Source organism: Columba livia, chromosome 2 (assembly GCF_036013475.1).
Source record: "Columba livia isolate bColLiv1 breed racing homer chromosome 2, bColLiv1.pat.W.v2, whole genome shotgun sequence".
Classification (NCBI taxonomy): Eukaryota; Metazoa; Chordata; class Aves; order Columbiformes; family Columbidae; genus Columba; species Columba livia.
Window position 1 is genome coordinate 1,320,957 of NC_088603.1, and position 19,994 is coordinate 1,340,950.

The 19,994-nt window shown below is 45.4% G+C and overlaps 1 protein-coding gene across 2 annotated transcripts in view; it reads left to right on the plus strand.

The window, feature by feature from the left end:
• Positions 1–19,994, plus strand: part of SCAP (SREBF chaperone) — a 56,158-nt gene that overhangs the window by 12,314 nt on the left and 23,850 nt on the right. For both annotated transcript variants that reach the window (XM_065054891.1, XM_065054892.1), the window contains exons 2-5: positions 4,385–4,595; positions 13,544–13,673; positions 15,259–15,416; positions 18,868–19,088. In XM_065054891.1, coding sequence (XP_064910963.1) covers positions 4,474–4,595; positions 13,544–13,673; positions 15,259–15,416; positions 18,868–19,088 — 631 coding nt within the window. In that variant the 5' untranslated portion in view covers positions 4,385–4,473. The remainder of the gene's footprint in view (positions 1–4,384; positions 4,596–13,543; positions 13,674–15,258; positions 15,417–18,867; positions 19,089–19,994) is intronic.

The following is a 19,994-nucleotide window of genomic DNA, read 5'->3' on the forward strand; positions in this document are numbered from 1 at the left end:
AGTTTTGCCTCCAGGCTTACAGGGGCTCCTGTTGTCTGAGCTGCTGCTATCTACAGATCTGCATTTTCAGTGGTAAAGAGGGGCCTTCTGTGAAAGCTGTAAAATGCTCTCAGGCAGAAATGTAAAGAATTTAGAACATGGAGCCATTGTTAAGCGAGATAAAAGCTTTTGTCTTGGGAAAAGCAGTATCATTCAGCATCTGTAAGTGAGTTTAGAATTTCTTCTTGCAGGAAATATACATTTCTTCCTTTGCTGGTCAGTCTTGGTTTTTGTAAGAATTTGCAGTAGAGGCAGAAAACAACAGCAAAGGCAGGAGTTTTCCAGGAAAGTATGGCCGTTCCAGCATCTATAATACTGTGGAAAAGCAAACTCTTGTGTTTGAGGCACAGTTTATAGTCTGGACTCTCTTGGTCATGCACTCATTTACTAAGGAAATGGAAGAGGCTGTTCTGGGTTTGTGTTGCAAACCTCATATGTTGGTACAGGTGGGGATGAGGAAACTGCTGTCTGTACGCAGAGATCTTGTGATTTATTTCTTAAACCTTAACGAGGCCGGACATGAGGAAGGAATTGCTGCCCCTGAGGGTGGTGAGAGCCTGGCCCAGGTACCCAGAGAGGTGGTGGATGAACCATCCCTGGAGACATCCCAGGCCAGGCTGGACGGGCTCTGAGCAACCTGAGCTGGTGACGATGTCCCTGTCATGGCAGGGGGGCACTGGGGGCTGGGAAGGTCCCTCCAACACAAACCACACTGTGATTCTCTAAGTTGGAGGGAGGCAGAGCTGGTTTTTGTGAGGGATGTGGATGAAGAGCCACTGTGCTGCTGCAGGCTAAGGGAACGGCCGGGAGCAGGTGGCACGATGCTGTGCTGTCAAACACAGATGCTGATGCTTAATTCCAGTTGAAAAGTTGCTTTGTCTTACAACAGCAGTCAGCACAGTGTGTATTATAAATGAAATGGGATATAACATAATATTTTCCAAACAAGATAAGGATCAGCTGGAAAGAAGGCGGCCCAGGGGCTCTTAAAGTGTTGTGGGCATTTAATATTCTCTCTGCCTGTCTTGTGTTGTGAATTACAGAATCGCTTTGGTTGGAAAAGCCCCTCAGGATCATTGAGTCCAACCGTTCCCCCAGCCCTGTCCCTGCCCCATGTCCTGAGAACCTCATGTCCGTCTGTCCAACCCTCCAGGGCTGGCGACTCCAGCACTGCCCTGGGCAGCCTGTTCAATGCCCCACAGCCCTTTGGGGAAGAAATTGTTCCCACATCCACCCTCAACCTCCCCTGGTGCAACTTGAGGCCGTTTCCTCTGCTCCTGGCGCTTGTTCCTGGGGAGCAGAGCCCGACCCCCCCCCCCCGGCTCCAAGCTCCTTTCAGGCCGTTGCAGAGAACAATAAATGAATAGCAAATAAATGATTGCATTTTCTCTTGAGATGGTAGTTGTTTCAGCAACTGCTTTTTCTCCACTTTTAACCCACGGATGGAGGAAAAGATTCTGGTCATGAGGTAGATTAATTCACTCTTCTGCAACTATCCAGCTCTTGTGAACTTGGTAACAATCCAAATCCTCTTTTCCATCTGCACCTTCAGTACCTGGAAGGAATGACTACTGAGTTTAAGCAATTGCTTAATGTGTAACTTGGTTTGGAAATTAAGAGATTTTAAAAGCCAAACCCTGGTGCTTGCTCTTGTCTCCTGCAATCTCTGAACTTCATCGTGTATCTGTCTCTTGTACCTGAAGTGAACCAGGAATGCAAAATTGTGTTGAAACGTTAAGGAAATGTCCTGGTGGTCTCTTGTTTCCAGCCAAGCTTTGTCTTGGCTTTGCAGTCGTGCAAAAGGAAAGAAAGACTCTGAATTGCTTCTAGTTTTGTCTTAGAATCAGAGCGTTTATTTTGAGTTAGCTACTATTTGTTTGCAAAAATGACTTTGAATAGGAACAGTTCCTGCTTTTGACTTTTATGAGCACTATTGTAGTGTAAAGCTAATAAAGATTTCAAAATTTAATATGCAATCACTGAAAAACTAAGAAGCAAATATTAGCTTTGGGATGCTTAATGTTTCCTTCTTAGCAAATGCTGAGGTTTCGCATCAGGTAAAGCAAGTAAATATCAAGTTTTCCTTTTTGCAATTAGTAGAAACTGTTCCCAGTGCGATGCTAATGACCGAAATTGCTGTTAGAAGGTAGGGCCGCTCGGAGAGCCAGTCCCGGCAGATTTCTGCCCCAGAAATAGAGGCTTTGTGGTGTTGCCAAGTCACTCACAGAGCAGGCGGCAGAGGGGATGGGCCAGTCCTGACTCCAGCCCTACACTGGGCTCTGATTTCTTCAGTCAGTTCTTTCTAGACCACAACACCCAAGGTTTTGAGGCCCCCCAGCTCACTGGTGGGCGACAGGGAGGAGCCATCGCTCTGGGTGTGCATCAGAAATCTCAGGTGATTTGCACTTTAAGGTAAAGGTGCAGAATCAGATGCCGTGTACGTGAACCGTGGGGGTGAAGCCAGGATGACGTTGGCACAGCATGCAAGAAAATTGGTTCTGGAGGTTTGTGCCCCCAGAGTGCCTTTGGCAGGACAGTGTCCCTGTGCTCAACGCTGCCGCGGTGATGCCGCCGCTTAGGGACGAGAATTACTCTTCACATTTGCCCTGTGCTTTGTGCTTTATGTTGAGTGTGTGATGTATAGCCACTTGAATTTTTAAGTAGTCTAAACTTTTTCTTTAGTTTCCCCCACTTCTGTGACTGGTTAGAGTAGAGTATGTCCCTTGGAAGGGACTACGATCATCATCTGGCCCAACTGCCTTCTAGAGCCTGAAGCTTTTCTCATTATTCCAATTCTTGCACAACATTCATCAGCTTTTATGTTTCTACTCAGTCCTGAGACCTAGAACAGAAAGTCCACGTTTCTGTTGATTTTTGGTGCACCTTTAAAAACATTTTTAATTTCTTTTTTTTGTTTGCCTTGGACTCAATTTAAACAATTCCCATTTACCACTGCACCAAAACAAGCTAAAGGTTGAAAGTTGAGGAGTAGGTAGATCGTTGTAAAATAGTCCCGTGGGCGTTAAATAGAATTTAATCTGAAATTGAAAGCATAACAGCTGTACTTAGGGTTTGTCTTCCCTCATATGCTCTCTCCCATATAGCTGAAAAGACAGAATATAAAGAACATAAAACAGCGCCTGTGATACCTCCCCCAGCTTCCAAATACTTGAGGAGCCAGATAGGTATAAAAACCCATAATGGGTTTCAGACCTTCTCCTCTAGGATTCTGTGCATCCAGGGGGGTGAAGGTGAGTTCTTCAAAACGTCAAACAAGCGGCTGGTTTTAATGGGTAGCCTGATGAATTCTCTGGCACAATCATTACAGCATTTTCCTGTGGGCAGAGTGCCTTATTTCATATGCTTTGGGTCTCTTATTAGCCCCGTCTTATTCTGGAGAAGCCAGGAAAAATGTGTTTATTTTCCTCTCTGATAAAGATATAAAAATCTCACATAATCATACCTTTGAACTGTACCAAAGAAATTCCGTCTTGCAGTGAATCCTTTCAGTCCCGAGAGCGCTTGTGAACCGCACGTTTTGCATTCAGCCTGAGACTTAAAAGAGGAAAAAAAGGTTTGAGGGGAGGTTTCTCCTGCTCCGTCTTTCCTAGAAATTTGGGTTGTGCTTTATTTTAATGTATTATCTTAAGCTTTTCTTCGGGCTTTTCATATGGCGTTTTTTTTATACTTTGTAAATCCAATTGCAAATTTAAGGTGACGGGTTCTGACATCTGCAGTTCAGTTTGCACTCGGTGAACAGCCCAGTCCCGAGTCTTCCACTCAAGTCCAAATATGTTTTGACAAGAAGTATCTGCATTAGTTTATTTGACTGTGATGTGTTCAGGCTACTCGTGCTTCCCCCCCTCGTTCCCCACTCAAAAATAGAATAGATTTGTTTAGATTGTGTTAGCAGCGAAGGCTGTTCTTGTCCCTCCTCTCGTTCCCGGTGCGTTGCTAGTAATTAAAGCACTGCAAGTGCTTCAGTCTGTGTCCCGCTACCCTCAATCCTTCTTTTCTAATTGGCATTTTGGCGTCTTCTCGGAGCTCAGCGTAATTCTTTCACTAAGCTCCTTTCCTTCCTTCCTCCCTTTCAGAGGGTTTGGTCCCTCGCTCCGTCCAGGCGCGTTTGCTCTGACTGCCAACGGTGCCGCCGTTCCTTCGGCTGCTCTTCCTTCTCTGCCTTTCCTCCCCAAGAACTCCGCCAAATCAGGCTCGTAACTCTGCGTGCGGGGTCTTCTCCCCTTTCTCCTGAGGAGGTGCAATGCTTACAGTCTTTCTAAAGCAGGTTGGTATGTTTATTTGCCATTTATTTATTCTTCTCACAAGCCTGCTTTCCGATTGCCAGCTGGATCCCTTGCCGAAGCGTCGCCCATGCCGGAGTTCCCCGATCCCCTGACGTACCCCGGGATGGCAGCGAGGTGACGGCCGCCGAGGATGACCCTGACTGAAAGGCTGCGCGAGAGGATATCGCGGGCGTTCTACAACCACGGGCTGCTCTGCGCTTCCTACCCCATCCCCATCATCCTCTTCACTGGGCTCTGCATCCTGGCCTGCTGGTGAGTCTCACCAAATACTTGGTGTCCCGGGGGCTTTCAGAGTGATGCTGTGGACATGCTCAGGTTTCCCTGTCTTGTGGGCTGTTCGGAATCTCTTTCTTTATTTAATACGTACTAGATCTTTGTGGTCTTTTTGTGGGACAAAAGAAAAGACGGGTATGAAGTGTCTTTGTGTGGTTTAATAAGTAAATAGTAAAAACTAATTGAATAAATGAAGAAAAGGAAGAAGTAAAATAAAAATAATCCCCAAAACACATGGTGTGGACTCCAAAATAATGACTTGAAACGGGGGAGGAAAGGGAGGTTGATCTTTCTCTCCATACCTGCCTGTTCTGTTCTCCCTGAAGCTGGTACTCTTCTTTACCAGCCCTTGCCTTGGCACGTGTGCGTGTGTGTTCTTAGGAATTCTCTACTGCCCTTATGGACTCTAATTTGGATATGACTTGCAGCTGAATGTATTTTTACCTTCAGAAATGTTACATGGGCCTCTTAGTAATTTCCAGTGAGGCATTATTACTGCTGGAGTTGAGAGAGTTTTGGGCACAGACACACACGTGTGCAGATACAGATTCTATCTTCAAGTTTTTAATTCCAAGTATCTTGTCTCTTTTGGTCAGAGTAAACCCGACGAGATAATGTACTCCTCTGTTTGTAGAAAAGCTCCCCCTGTGTTGATACAGATGTAAATTTTTCTCTGAGCGTTGCTGAGGTTAAGACAGACTTTGTTCCCATCTACTGTTAATAGATTATTGATTATTTTCATGTATTGAAAACCCGTGAGATCATTTCTCATGCCTGTGACTCTTCGAGATTGTGCGCAGCAGCCACGGCATTGCTTTCCTGATCATTTTTCACTGCTTCGTATGAATTCTTGTAACCGTTAATGATACTAGTTTTATCTACAGCTCTCTTGTTCTGTAGAAATACGGAGCCTCTACGAGGTCCAAGCAAGTGGATTTTATGTTGTGTTTATTGATGTGGTTCCCAGTAGCAGCTCTGTCTCTTTATTTCGGCTTTGCTGGGTGCTGCTCTCATGTGTCAGGTCTGCATTAGCCAAAGCGCTCCGCTGTGCGCCCGCGATCACCGTGCCGCCGCGATCACCGTGCCGCCGCGATCACCGTGCCGCCGCGATCACCGTGCCGCCGCGATCACCGTGCCGCCGCGATCACCGTGCCGCCGCGATCACCGTGCCGCAGCCATCTTGCTAATTGCTTTCAGAGCTGCCAGTGCCATTAGGCTCCCATTTAAATTTCTCAGGTGCTGTTGCTGGGGTAGATGCAGGAATGCAAGACAACCGCTTCACTATAAGATGTTTATCCATACAAATGTTGCACTTTGGGAGGGATCAAAATAAAAACTTACTCCCTTTCCTAAATTTAGGATTTCCTGGACATTGGGAAATGTGATCTAGGATTACCAGCAGCTGTCCTCTTTCTTCCTGTGCCCACTAGGTCAGAACTTGGGTCAGTCTTTTTAGTCGTATGCTTAGAGCAGCATGAATTAAGGGGTCTCACATGAAGCTTCAAACCAGGTTGTATTTGGCAGATTAGCTATGAGTAACTGTGTGCTTGTGAGGTATCTGTGTTACTCGGTGTTGCTATTTGAGGGTTTTGCAGTTTTTGGTTACCTTTAGGCTGTAGAATTTTGTCAAGACCCTGTCGGGCATACAGTGAATAGCCTGTTTTCTTTAGTGAGTTTCCGTAACTCATTAGAAAAGGAAATAATGACCCTAGGAGAGACAGGGGTTTAAAAATACTGTGACACCCTTTGAGAGCAAGAGTATCGTGGCAAAAAACTGAAGTGTGGTTGCAGTGCTTCCTCTTTAGAAACAATTTGTGGGGCTGTTTTAGTTCTTGTTCTGAGCTGCTCTGTATCAACTGGTGTTAATTCTGGCTTGAGAAGTGGAATTGCTAACTAGGTCAGAGAGCACAGCCCGTCTACACTTGAGCATTTCAGACTGAACTCTGATGGGATATCCACGCCAGGATACTCAAGATACTTACTGGCTGCTTAGTTTTGGGCTGAGCTCTGCAGATCTTCCTCTTAGTCTGAGGTCTGGCTTCTCCACTGGTGACCTGGCTGATGGTGCGGACTGCACCCTCGGCACGTGTGCGGATGATATAAACCTCATATGCCATGAACTGGAAAACGGAAAACTGGATGAAGAGCCGGGAAGATGATGAAGGGACCGGAGCATCTCTCCTATGAGGAAAGGTGGGAGAGCTGGGACTGTTCGACCAGGAGAAGAGAAGGCTCTGGGACCTTATCACCATATAGAGATATATGATGAGAGACTGTAAAGAGAAGGGAGCAATGGACCTTTGCAGTTCATTCCTTTAAAACAAGAAATAAAACTTATTACGTCCACTTACAATGAAGCTACATTACCAAGTATATTGTACTTCAGGTTCCCTGGCTTGTACTATAATTGGGGTATTTTCTTGCCAGAGCTCCAGTTCAGGGGCTGTTCTCTACAGTGAGCGCTTGAGAAATATCCTTCAGAAGTCCAAGAGACTTGTTTGCTCTGTGTGTAATAATCTGATATTTGTGGTGTGTGGCAGCACACAGTTGTTTGCTCTGTGGTATGTGCAGCTATAGTTGTTGAAAGCTAATCCCCTAACGAATGGGTAGGGACTACGATTGTGTAAACCTGGAGCAAGATATTCTGGAGCTTTTTGGACTGTATGGCACTAAAATCCTTCTAAGCAAGTCTCTTCATCAGATACAGTAAAATAGGATAGTTTTTTTGGGGGGATAGTGTGCCAAGGCCAAAGAAAGGACTACATGAAGTGTCACATCTGCCTTTTTTCCTGCAGTCATTGTGAGGACTCTGAGTCTTTGACACTGGTTTTACTGCTGGAATTGAACTTGTGCTCTCCAGAAGTGTTCTGTTTTCTTAGGACAGATCTCACTGATTCATCTCATCTACCGCACTGCGAAAATGAGAGAGAGAAATGTGCTGAAATTTGGAGAAAGAAGCTGGTGAAAAAAATCGAGGCCAACCTTCAAGGCAGGAGCTCATTTAGCAAATGTTTCTGTCCAACACATCGATAAGCAACTCAGCGCTGTTTGTGTAATAATGCAGATTAGTGCCTGAAACAAGCACGGAGCAGTTAAGTAGTAGAACTACAGGTTTTCTAGTACATCAAGGGGACCTACGAGAAAGCAGGAGAGGGACTTGTTACAAGTACATGCAATGACAGGACTAGGGGTGATGGCTCTAAACTGCAAGAGGGAGATTTAGATGAGATATAAGGAAGAAATTCTTCCCCCTGAAGGTGGTGAGAGCCGGGTTGGCCAGAGAGGTGGTGGATGAACCATCCCAGGCCAGGCTGGACGGGGCTCTGAGCACCCTGAGCTGGTGACGATGTCCCTGTCATGGCAGGGGGGGCACTGGGGGCTGGGAAGGTCCCTCCAACACAAACCATTCTGTGATGTGATTCTAATGAGGAAAGAAGAGACACAAGTGATTGGTGGTTTCATACTCACTTTGATGAGCAGGGGAGGAGCTAATAACATCCTCAGTGTCGCTGAGAACGTTAGTCCTTGTCCCTGAAGAAGCGAGTGGAAAAAGAAGGCAGTAGAGCAAAAAGGAAGAATTCTGTGGTCTTCAGCCTTAAATGTGGTTAATAAATACATCATATTGTACAAACAGGGGTGGATCCTACATCCTGAATTCATGAAAGGGACAGAGGTGACACAGCCTGCTCTTGTTCTGCACCAGAATCAAGGAAAGCTTAAAAAACTCTGCTACAGAAGGAATTCATTCAGTTGGTTATCGTTTTGCTCCCCCACACCTCAGTAAAACATGACCATCTTTGTGCTCAGATATCTTTCCTGAAAGCTGAAATAAACCGTGTGGTCCACACCTCATGCAGCTTCAGCTCTGGTTGTCAAGCCGTGTGACAACAGTTAACGGGCCTGTGTTTCTGCCGTTCTAGGCAGGCTGGGTGTCAAGGATCAGGTACCACAGCCCCCACAGGGTCTGTGTACAGTTGTTTCAATGTCTTCTGTCTTTACCCTTGGCAGTATTTTGTGTAGACGCTATTTTTAATGTCACCTCTAGACAAGACACAGCGCATCTATTTTTTTTGTTAGTAAATTAATATTCCAAGTAAAACCAAAAATGCCTATGACTCATTCTTACTCTAAAATTCTGAAAATCCAGGTTGTATTAGTATTTCCTTCCCAATGTGGGCTTTCTGCTGAACTAGCTGTAGTGCTCGTTAAAGTCTTGTTTTACTGTGTATCGCTTTGCGGGTGACGTTCATTTTCATCATCCCCTTTAGATGGGTCAGCGTTCAGAAACATTCCTGTTCTTTACAGGGACAAACTTACCTGAGTGTGTAACTTTTCTTCCCCTAGTAGAGTGCAAGTGTCACTTAAGCTTATCTGGCACAAGAGCAGTCGCTCCTCCCAGCAGAGAAGAACAGAAAATCTGCCAAGAAGAGTGAATTTGAAGCTGCTGTGTAGTTCTGAAGAACACTTTCTTGTTGAAGGATTTAAAATCAAGCCATTTGCCCCATGAATCAGGCTCTGACGGACCCTGAGCAACGTTGTCTGGTGAAGATGTCCCTGCTCATGGACTGGATGAGCTGGGAAGGTCCTTCCAACCCAAACTGTTCCATAATTCTATGTATTTCTTGAAAGAACACATCACTGTCTGACAGGCTTGTGGTGTCTTGTGTGATAACCAGAGGAGGTGCTGGTACTTACCAAGTGCCTTGGTACTTTAAAAATGTTCTTTAAGCTTCAATGATTGTTTGCTGCTCCCCTTGTCTACAGTCATGCTGAACAAAGCTATAGCTAAATGGAAAGTTAAAGGTATTCACGAGGTGTTCATGTCTACATCTTATTATTTGCAGTCTCTCAGAGAAAGCAAAAGGAACTACAAGTAGTGCTGTGCCAGAAACTGGTTTCTCTGACCGACAGTGTTGCTTCAGCATGTAAGGAACTGGTTCATTCTGAAGTGCTCACGGTTGTTGGTGACAAGAGGCTTTGTATTTGAATATGGCACGGCTTTTGGTCCGTGTGAGAGCAAGTTTGAATGTTAAATATTTTCTGACACTTTGGAGTTACCATTTTAATCAAATTTCATATCATTAGTAACGGGTTTTCATGTTGTCCTATCTTTGTGATAGTTTGAGCATCTAACAAGAACCTTTCTCAAAACCAAAATGTGCTTTAGATCTGACTTTTCTTCTCTTGTTTCTCTGTCCTTTCCATTCTAGCGTTCACCTCTTTCCCTCATGGTCAAAAAGTCTCTTTACAAAGACAAATGTGAAGAGAATCAATCTTGAACACTAGAAATCGTTTCCCTGTGGCTCACTTGGAGCAGTTGGTGAGAAGTGCCCGTGGAAATGGCCTGGGCCTGTCACATCTCGCTGGCCTTGCAGTGGCTGGTGTCTGTGGGAAGCCAGGATGCTCCTCACAGCTCTTGCTTTGTTTTTAAACTCTCTAACAGCGACGTCTGAAGTAGCCATGAGTTTCTCTGTATCACCGGCTGCTTCTTTTTCACTCTGTTCTTTCTCTTTTCTCCCTCCTGTCAGTCTCAGGTATCACTGACAAGATCAGCTGGTATCGCGTGTCTGTACTAGTCTAAATAAATTCCAGAATTAATGCTTTAGCATCTCGCTGAAGTAACTTAAATATAATGTAGAACACATACTTTGTGTGTGTTTCTATCAGATGTTCTCAAAACCTTTCATAAACATGGATTCTCAAATATCACTTATAAATCTATGTCCCTGCTTCCCTTATGGGGACACTTATTTATGTTGTAGTTGGCTCAAGGTGAGGGAGCCTTTGGAAAGACTCCCAAGATTAAATCTTGTTCCTGAGCTTTGCCGCAAAACAACACCACGAGCTGCACTGCTGGGATCGTGAGGACTGTAGGAGCGAACCATAGGTGTGTTTTAGCCTTTTTAACCTTTTACAAGTGGATTTCCTGGGGGCCCTTTTGCTGAAGGCAGTTGCTGAAAGTGTGGCTTATAATAAGGAATAATTCCAGCTTTTTTTCTGCTGTTCCAAACAATCTGTGAGGAAGTCGCGTTCCTGATGGTGCATCAGCGTCTTCTGACGCCACAGCTCTTCCCTCGGTAAAATAGGAAGATAGTATCGCCCGCCACAGAAGCTCTTGCTGCAATGAAGGTGATAACATGTGAGAGTAAAGCCGTGGCTGAAATGCGTTACGTCTCGCTGCCTTTGACAGTGATGGGTGTTAGAATCAGGAATCATTAGCTGATGGAAAAATGAAGACAATGATGTCCCTCGTGGCAATGTGGCTTTTATTCTTCCCTCCATTGCATTTGCGTGTGCTTTCCAATTTTTTGGACAAGTTTGAAAATCCAAACATGAAAATCAAAACCCAACAAGGCAAAAATCTTGGTCATTCAAAAATAGCGGTTAAGGAGCTCTGAGTTGCTGTGTCCAGTATTTTGGGAGCTGGCTCGCACGTCACTGTGGTAGCGGTTTGCTTCGTTGCCTCTACACAAAGCTACGCTTTTATTTAATAACAGAAAAAAACCCAAATACTGGATTCTCATCTAACCTCCCTATGAGCTGCCGCCTCCTGCATCTTTATCCGAGGCCCTGTGTGAATGTGTGGCGATGAAACAATTTTGTTCAGGTGTCAATAGGCTAGTGGCTGAGAACCAGCGCGCTGGAGCAACTCTCAACCGTCTTCAGAGGCTGATTTTTTTTAAAACATAGAAAAGTTCTTTTTTCCAGTTTTGTGTGGTATGTAAACTGAGTTGTTAAGAACTTCCTCTGTGGCCTGAAGCTCAGAAATTGCAGAGCGGAACCCAGAATTGCGTGATGCGACGCGCTCCATGCTGACAGAACCTGGGTGGTTGTGACCAGGTTGATATTCTGCTGTGGTTGTTGAGGTTGTTCCCCTGGCCCAGGTGTTCTCCTGTCCCTCCCCTGCAAGCTGCTGCTCCCATAGCTCTGCCACCACTTCATGTTCAACCCCTAATACCTGAACAAGGGTGAGGTCTAATTAACATCGCTGTTAATGGCCCGGATGAGGGAGCAGAGTTTTGGGAAGGTCAGCAAAGGCAAAAAGACCTTTTTACTGTCTGCAACTGCCTCAAAGGAGCTTGGAGCCAGGGGGGGTCGGGCTCTGCTCCCCAGGAACAAGCGCCAGGAGCAGAGGAAACGGCCTCAGGTTGCACCAGGGGAGGTTGAGGTTGGATGTGGGGAACAATTTCTTCCCCAGAGGGCTGTGGGGCATTGAACAGGCTGCCCAGGGCAGTGCTGGAGTCACCAGCCCTGGAGGGCTGGACAGACGGACATGAGGTTCTCAGGACATGGGGCAGGGACAGGGGTGGAGGAACGGTTGGACTTGGTGATCTTGAGGGGCTTTTCCAACCAAAATGATTCCTCGATTCTATGGAGATTATTGTTCTGACTCCTTGGAGCTGACAGGTGATCGCACAGGGAAATCCACCTCCACATAAGCATGTACTATGAATGTGAAATGTTTCCTTAGATTACTTAGGTGCATCAACATCAAAACCAGTTAGTGAAAAAGTCATTCTTCCTCAATCACCCGTTCAGCTCATTCTGTTGGGTTTTTTTAATCTCATCTCCTCGATTTCATGGGTTTAATTTGTCTCAGCCAGACATGGGATGATTGCTGTGTGTATTTTCCCCCAGGCTTTTATTTTCAGCAGCGCGTTTGCGACAAGCAGGTGCTACGTGTCACTGAAAAGGACTCAACCCGATGGCTGCGTGCGAGGGAGCGGAGGCAGCGCCGTGGCTTCAGATTGTGCCTTTTGTTGGGCGTTTTTGCCACTGATGTATGATTTTATTATTCCTTTTTCTCTTCCCTCCCATTGCACAACGAGATGGTGATAATTAGATGTTGTCTTTTTGTCAGACTAATAACATCACAAATCTGACAAGCTTTGCTTCTGATTTCTTTGTTCTTTTTCAGCCTTTTGCTGTTCAGTCGAAGCCTCCTTGTCTTTAGCTGTCGCTTGTTCCCGCCGTGGCCCTTGGTGATTCGGGCTGATCCCTAATGAAGTGGGCAGAGTATTGCATGAAAGGCCTTTATATTTATTCTGACAATATTTCAAGAAAAGATCAGCTGTAGACAGAGAAACATGTCAGAAATTTAAGGCCTGATAGATTGTGGTGCATCAGACAACAAGAGAAGAGAAATTATGTAGTGAAACTCAGGTCACTGGTTCATTCTGGTGCTGACAATTCCCACTCGTTGGTCGATATCCCTGTGAGAGCAGCCTTGCTTTTCCACCAGTTCAGATCTTGTATGATTTTAATCCCTTTTGAGAACCTCTGGAGCTAAAGCTAATATTTGAAACTCTCTGAAACCTCAATACCTCAACTTTCAAATAGTTTTGAGTTATTTGTTGTGGGGTAGCTGCTACAATGATCTGAAGATTGTGGTAGCAAAGGAGCAAGAAGATAAATGTTTTGTAGCTGGTTTGGTGTCTCGTTACTACTATTAAAAGCCCTTTGAGGACCAGTGAAGTTAATGACAAATATTGGGAATAGTTTAAATCTTAATGGGGAAAATGAGGTGATTAGGATAGGGTTTGGGTCAGGAAAGCAGCCATTCGAATACAATGAATGTCTTGTTTTCATGTGGGTACAGAACAGCTGAGACCTGGCTGTACTTGATATTTTTAGCATGGCTCACTTTCACGCGATGGAGAGTAATTCAGGTGAGGTTCTGCAACAACGTCCCTTCTTTTTCTCCCAGGATTTTTCACTGCATTATCTCTTGTGCTGGGGAAACACACCACGCTGTTCTGTGAAACATCAACCCCTCTTGCATTGCAGCTGCGCCTTCCATCCTGCAGAGCTCGAATTAAGCTGGAGCAGGATTACTTTTCATGACCTGTCCTTTTTTTTTGAGCTCTTCTGTCTAAAAGCCGGCTTAAAACCCAATTACAATCTTCTTGCTTACATTTCACTGCCAGTTACCCTCTGCTGAAGCTGCCGCTGCCGGGCACGGGCCCCGTGGAGTACAGCACCCCGGTGAAGGATTATTCTCCGCCGTCTCCAGCCGCGGGTTTGCAGCAAGGGGATCTCGGCGAGCGTCCCGACTGGGTGAGTCCTGCACCGTGAGGCGGTGAAACACCCCTGCTGCTTTACCAGCGCTGTACTGCGATCAGTGGCAAACACGTCTGGTGTCGCTGCCAGGTTTCGGCTGTATTTGTCTTGGTCTATCAGAAAGACGGGCGCTAGGCATTGGGAAGAGCTAAAAGCTTTGAAATGCTGTTTAAAAGCTCATTTTCAAGGATAACTTGAAGGCAAGTAGTGCACTTTTTAAAGCATTATTAGGTTAATGGTCATAAATGGATAATAAAAGGATGATACTAAATGATTCTGTGATTCTAATAATGGGTTCTGGGATAACAGGCCCGAATTTCCTAATTCCATACAAAATCATGGTCCCTAGAGCAGTGGGACAAGTGACACACACCGCTTCACATCCCTGTCCTGGGCCTCCTCAAAGGCTGAGAACAGGATTTAGTCACTTTTTTGCAGCTGTGGAGATGCTACCAGTAACTACTGGTGGGTTCGGTGTCCTCAGCCTCTCCTGGAGGGACCTGAATTCTGGCCACCAACCTGCTTATTTTTGAAAGATCACCAACTAGCTATCAGAATGGGAATGTCTGGCCTGGAGGTGTTCCTTTAAAATATCGCACGTGGCAGGGTTCTGATGATGATGGAGGCTTCACCTCCAAGACACAGGTGTTTTTCTGAAAGTCACAACCTAGAGTTTTTAGTTTGAAGTTGAATTTAGAATTTAGGGGAGCTGGCAACTACCACGTGGTCTGGGATGTGTGGGGATGCTTGAGGAATCTCATGAATTTGGTATAATTTTGGTTTTTAATTGGCTGGATGTGTCATGCAAGTCAACTAGACTTACGTCCTTATGTTACAAGTAAGGAATTAACTTTTCCTTTGCATGAACAAACTGGAGCCCCGATGCTTTTCGAGAAGGCTGGTAGCCTGGCCCAGGAAATCAGGAAACAATTCTAAAGTCATCCCTTGTAACCTGTGGTGTTCTTTTTCATTCCAGGGTCTCTCTTAGGTAGAGTTTACCTGTTGGATTAATGTTTCAATACCTCCAGCTCTCTACTCTCTCTTTTCACTGGGTGGTTGAAACCGTTTGCCACCCTCTACACTCCCTGGTGCCAGGGAGAGCTTGTTGCAGTGGCTCATTCAGTCCTCCCTTCTGCTTTGTACCCAGTTCAGCTCGTAGGGCAGCAAATCCTGGCTGCCACGGCGTGTTGTGCTGCATTCCCAGAGCCGGGGCAGCAGCCTGGGCACCGAGGCAGGATTTGGATGTCACACAGGTCGGGGGACCCGCAGCGCTGTGAGAGGCAGAGTCCCTGCTCCTGCCTTTAATTCCAGTACTAAATCCAGCAGGAGCTGGGAGCCTCTGCCTCCCAGACACACGCGACACACTGATGCCAAAATGGTCAGTGGCATTTTGCCTCTTTGAGAAACAAGCTCTTTTATCTTCTTGCTAGGTTAGTACTGTCATATTTCACCTCTTAATTCAAGAAAGGAAAATACAGGCTGGCAAACGCCTTCCCGAGCGGTTGCCAAGCTGTCATTGGATTCCGCTAAGCGGCTTCCCACTCACCACGTGTTTCCGTTCTCCCTCTGGTTTTCCCCGCAGTACGTCGGCGCTCCCGTGGCCTACATCCAGCAGATCTTTGTGAAAGCCACCGTCTCCCCGTGGCAGAAGAACTTCCTCGCTGTCGATGTGTTTCGTTCGCCGCTGTCCCGCGTCTTCCAGCTGGTGGAGGAGATTAGAAACCATGCCCTGAGAGACAGGTAATTACTGTTCATGAACATTTGTGTAGAAGGGAGACTGGCCCACTTGTACACTCCCAACTTCAAAGTTACTGCCTCCACAGTCTGAGTTTTAGCTTTGAATTTGGAAGATTCTCAAAATACAAAGAAAATGGGAGATCACTGTTAACAAGTGACATCGTATCCATCCTGTGAACGGAGCAGTTTGGCTTTTGCACTCACAAACTTGCCTGTCCTCTAATTACTGATAATTGTCAGGAACCTTCCAGGCAGAGGGGTCTGGAAGGGTCCTCCAAGGTTATGCCTGTTAGGGCAGATAGCAGCATCATGTAACCCTTCATAAGCGTGCAAGCTGCATATTCATTAAAGCAAATTCATCTGACCCCACTGTGTCTGTTGCGAAGCTCTTCTGGAATGTCACATGGTCGGGAACCTTCTCCTGACTTTCCACTTGGCGATAGCACCAGTTTATATGTGCTTGGTTTTGTCCTGACATGGTCTTTGAACAAAAACAGCTGCTTGCAGATATTTACAGGGAGAGCTCCTACCCGCCCCCCAAATCCTTCTTTATTGAGCTAAACACCTGAAGCTCTTGTCTTACCGGGTGAGGCGGCTCCGTATTCAGTTTGTCATCCCAGTTGCTCCTCTTGGCACTGTTAGTTCATCATTCCTGAATGGGGGAGATCAAAACTGTACACAGTATTCTCAGAGACGTCTCATTTGTGTGTTATTTTCCATGGAAATGCCTTCCCCGTGTCCCTCTCTGTCATTTCCAGCTGCTGAGCTCTCACCTTGGAGCAGAAACTCCTGTTAGTCCCCAAGTTCATGGTCTTGCACTTTGTACCATTAATAGAAGGGAGATTAAATTTATTCCGGCCCTCCCATCATCCATTTCAGATTTCTATTCCTTTTCTGTATTAACAGCATTTCTTTATTTTGTGTCATTGGCAGATGTCCTTATATCTTATTCCAAGGTTCTATATAGAACATACATATAAAATAATCCTGGTTCTCTGACTTGCCTGTGAGAAACTCCGCTTGGTTTTCCTCAGTCCCAGTGGTTCCCCTTTCAGCAGCCCCGTGACCATTTTCCCGTTAACCTGCTTCTCTACTGCGCCACAATTTTGGTGCTAATTGCCGTCTTTCTTCTGCATTTTCTGTGTGGTGCCACATCAACAGCCTCTTTGAGGCCCAGCTGGATGAGACCTGCTGTGCTTTCCTATCCAAGAAGTCAGGCGTTTTAAAGAAAAGGCCGCTCACATTTGTCATATTTTCTCTTCGTAAACCAAGAATACATTTTAAACGCATTACCTTGACTCTGGTTTGTTTTGTTTTAAATAAGTTTTCCTTCAAGTTCTAAGTTTTTATTCATGATCAGGGCCTTGGCTGCATTTACTTTCTTCGGGACAGAAGGGTTTCCCTCCTGTCTGTGTGGTCAGTGAGAATGATGATGCTGAAAACAGGTGAGATAATCTCGTAGCTTTTCAGCTAGTTGCTTTCTTCATTCTTTCTCCCCTACTCACACAGGTAGAAGGATTTGCTGCCTGTTCATACATCCTGGTCAGCATCCTTCCTTGCTTCAGCTTTGAGTCCCCGCTTTCCTCTTCTACCTGGTGATTTGTCCTTTTTATTCCGAAAGCGCCGTCCCTTGCCAGCTGAGCTGTCTGCTCTCGCTGGGATCGTTTAGGAATACTGTTAAATGAGGAGCCCTTTCCTACCAGCTCACAAAGCCTTGGCACTGACATTCTCCCCGTGTTTTCAGTTCATCTCCTCCTTTATCATATGTGTAGCTTTAGATAATAATCGGTATCTAGTTGTCAATTGCAAGTTAGAAACAAGTTGCTCCCAGGACGTGTGTTGTCTTCTCGTCATCTCCCCTTGGTGTTGCCCTTGATGAGCAGTGATGCAGTAGGGAAGCAAAATCAAACTTATGTAGCCACCAGAAACAAAAAAGATGTAAGCGCTGAGACCTAAACCTTGGGATAAGGGCTCCCGTTCTGGTGACGGACTTGGATATTTCAGGGAACATCTCACTTTGTGATAAATTCCGAAATTCCTTCAGAAGTCATTATGAAGTCCCTTGTTGTCGGTTGCTTTTGTCAGTGTCAAAGTGCAGCTGATTTTCTTAATATGAGAAAAGTCATTCTACTGAAGTACAGAAGGAGCTGAAGGTTGTTGGCAATTGAGTAGGAAACAGTAGGTGATTATGTTCTCAGCAGCTGTGAGCTTGCTGAAACTTGGAGCCGTCGACATCTGTAAAATGTCAGAATTGAACTGAAATTAGTGTTTTGCTCCAGTTGGTGTTTTTTTGGTATCACTCTGCATGCACAACATACCGGTGGGGACATCAGCTGCGTGCGTTTGCTGCACGAATCGGAACGTTACAAACGGTTATCGTTGTTGTGTTCCAGAGTGAGCTGAAGCTGAAACACAACACAAAATCATCTTATTCTTCCTGGAGCTGCTATCGGAGGCATCACCACATCAGCTCCTTCAAATTCTCTTTCAGAAAGCTTCTGTTCCTATAAACACAGTATTTTCAAGCGTATTTTCTAGTATTCTCTTTTGATAGGTGTGACTTTTCTGGGTATCCTGCTGTATAGTGGCAGGAGGTGGATTGTGGGGGGAGTGTTCACAAAGACATAACTCAGATTATCATGAGTTTGTTTCCACGTTTGCTCTTTGTAGACATTATTGAGAAAAATCTCCTCTAAAGAAGGAATTTTACAAGAGAATCCGTCTTCTGGATCCACCTTCTCTGTAACCTGGAGCCAGGGAAGACTCATCTCTTGTCTCTTAATTTAGCCTTTGTTAAATATTCCCTTCCTGTGCAAATCCCGCCAGTTGCCCGTATCACGTTGAGGGAAATGTTCTCTTTTGGCTCGGCAGCTCTTCCTTGGCTCACCAAACAGTGTGCTGACAGCTTTTGTCACTAAACCCTCGCAGGCAGATCCTGTTGTAAGCCCAGACTGAGTCTTGCTTGAATTACTGGTTGGTAAGGATGACGTAACTGTGTTAAAATGAAGTTTGGGAACGAACACAAGTTCTATTTCATACCAGTTGCACCTCTATTTATTTCTAAACCTGTAAGGCATTTTCCATACAATATAGAGGAATTCTGAAAACATTTTGCACACTTGGAAATATCGAACCCTTTGTACATTTGGGGGACACTTTGTACACCTTAAATAATCCACCTTGGGGAGGCAAATCAAGATTTCTGTAAAATGTCCCTGTGCATATGTGGAAGGAAGTGTGTAGAGGAGTTTTAAGGTCTTTGAGGAAGAATTCCAAGGAGACAGTTTCTCTGGAGGTATCGTAAATGTGGAACTGAAAATTCTGAGGCTCTTGATCCTTAGTTACTAAGAAGAAGAGCAGTAACGCGGTGATGTGGGTCCTTGGGAAACTCATCCCAGCAGCTTTGCCTCTTGTTTGCGAGAGTTGCGATGTCTGACCTCTGTTTGTGTTTCAGTTCTGGTGTCAAAAGCTTGGAGGAAGTTTGCCTTCAGGTCACGGACCTCCTGCCTGGCCTGAAGAAGCTGCGCAATCTGCTCCCCGAACACGGCTGTCTGTTACTGTCTCCAGGGAACTTCTGGCAGAATGACCGCGAGCGATTCAATGCCGACCCAGATATCATCAAAACCATCCACCAGCATGAGCCAAAGACCTTACAGACATCGGCCACTCTCAAAGGTAAGAGGCTGAAGCACCGAAGGCGCTGCGAGAGATCCCTACCTCTTGCATCGCTGTTTTGTGCTCGGTATCTCCAGCATCTAGATTGCCAATATTATCAAATTGGGTGGCATTTTGTTAATTCGCAGCATCCGGAATGAAGCTACCAAATATATGTCATCTCTCATTTCATATCAGTATTTGAACTCGGCTCTGTATTCGTGCAAAGTGAATAATTCCACTCAGCCTCCTTTCTACAGGTGTAAAAATAGCATGTCCATGCCTTTTCATTCCCCTCTTGCTATTCTCTGTCCTACTCAAAGACTGTCTCATTGTCATGATAAATGAACGTTCATCCTGCTCCCTCTTGTGCATTCCATGACACTTGTTGCATCTACCCTGAGTTGATACTGGATCTCATAAAAGTATTTTCCTCTCTTAATTAAAAATTAAGTGACCGTATCTGAGATCATTTGATTTAGTGGTTCCATAAGGCCAGACAAAATGCTGTTCCCTTTTTTATAAAGGAATTTTGAAGGTGTCAGGAAACCTATGACATGTCTGAAACGGGGTTTTGTAACTCTAAAGTGAGTTTGTTTCCAAGGTTATTTTCTGAGCGTCCAGCGTGTGTGCACACTGTGGTTTGGGCCATACGGAACCTCTCCTTGAGCGCTCATTCGCAAACAGGATAGAGGCGCACGGTATCCTGGGAGTTCCTGAGAGCGGTGGTGTGTTCATCGTTACACATAATTTTCTCAAGTCTGTGTTCAGTGCACAAGGCGAGACATTAAATAGGTCTTCCTTGAAACTCTTTTTAAATCACACCTCGACATGCTCAAAAATGGGCGTCCAAGGATTTCTTTGGCTGCGTCATTAAAGATAATGCCTGTCTCCGTTGTGGAAGGACACATTGGGTGCCCATTTGAC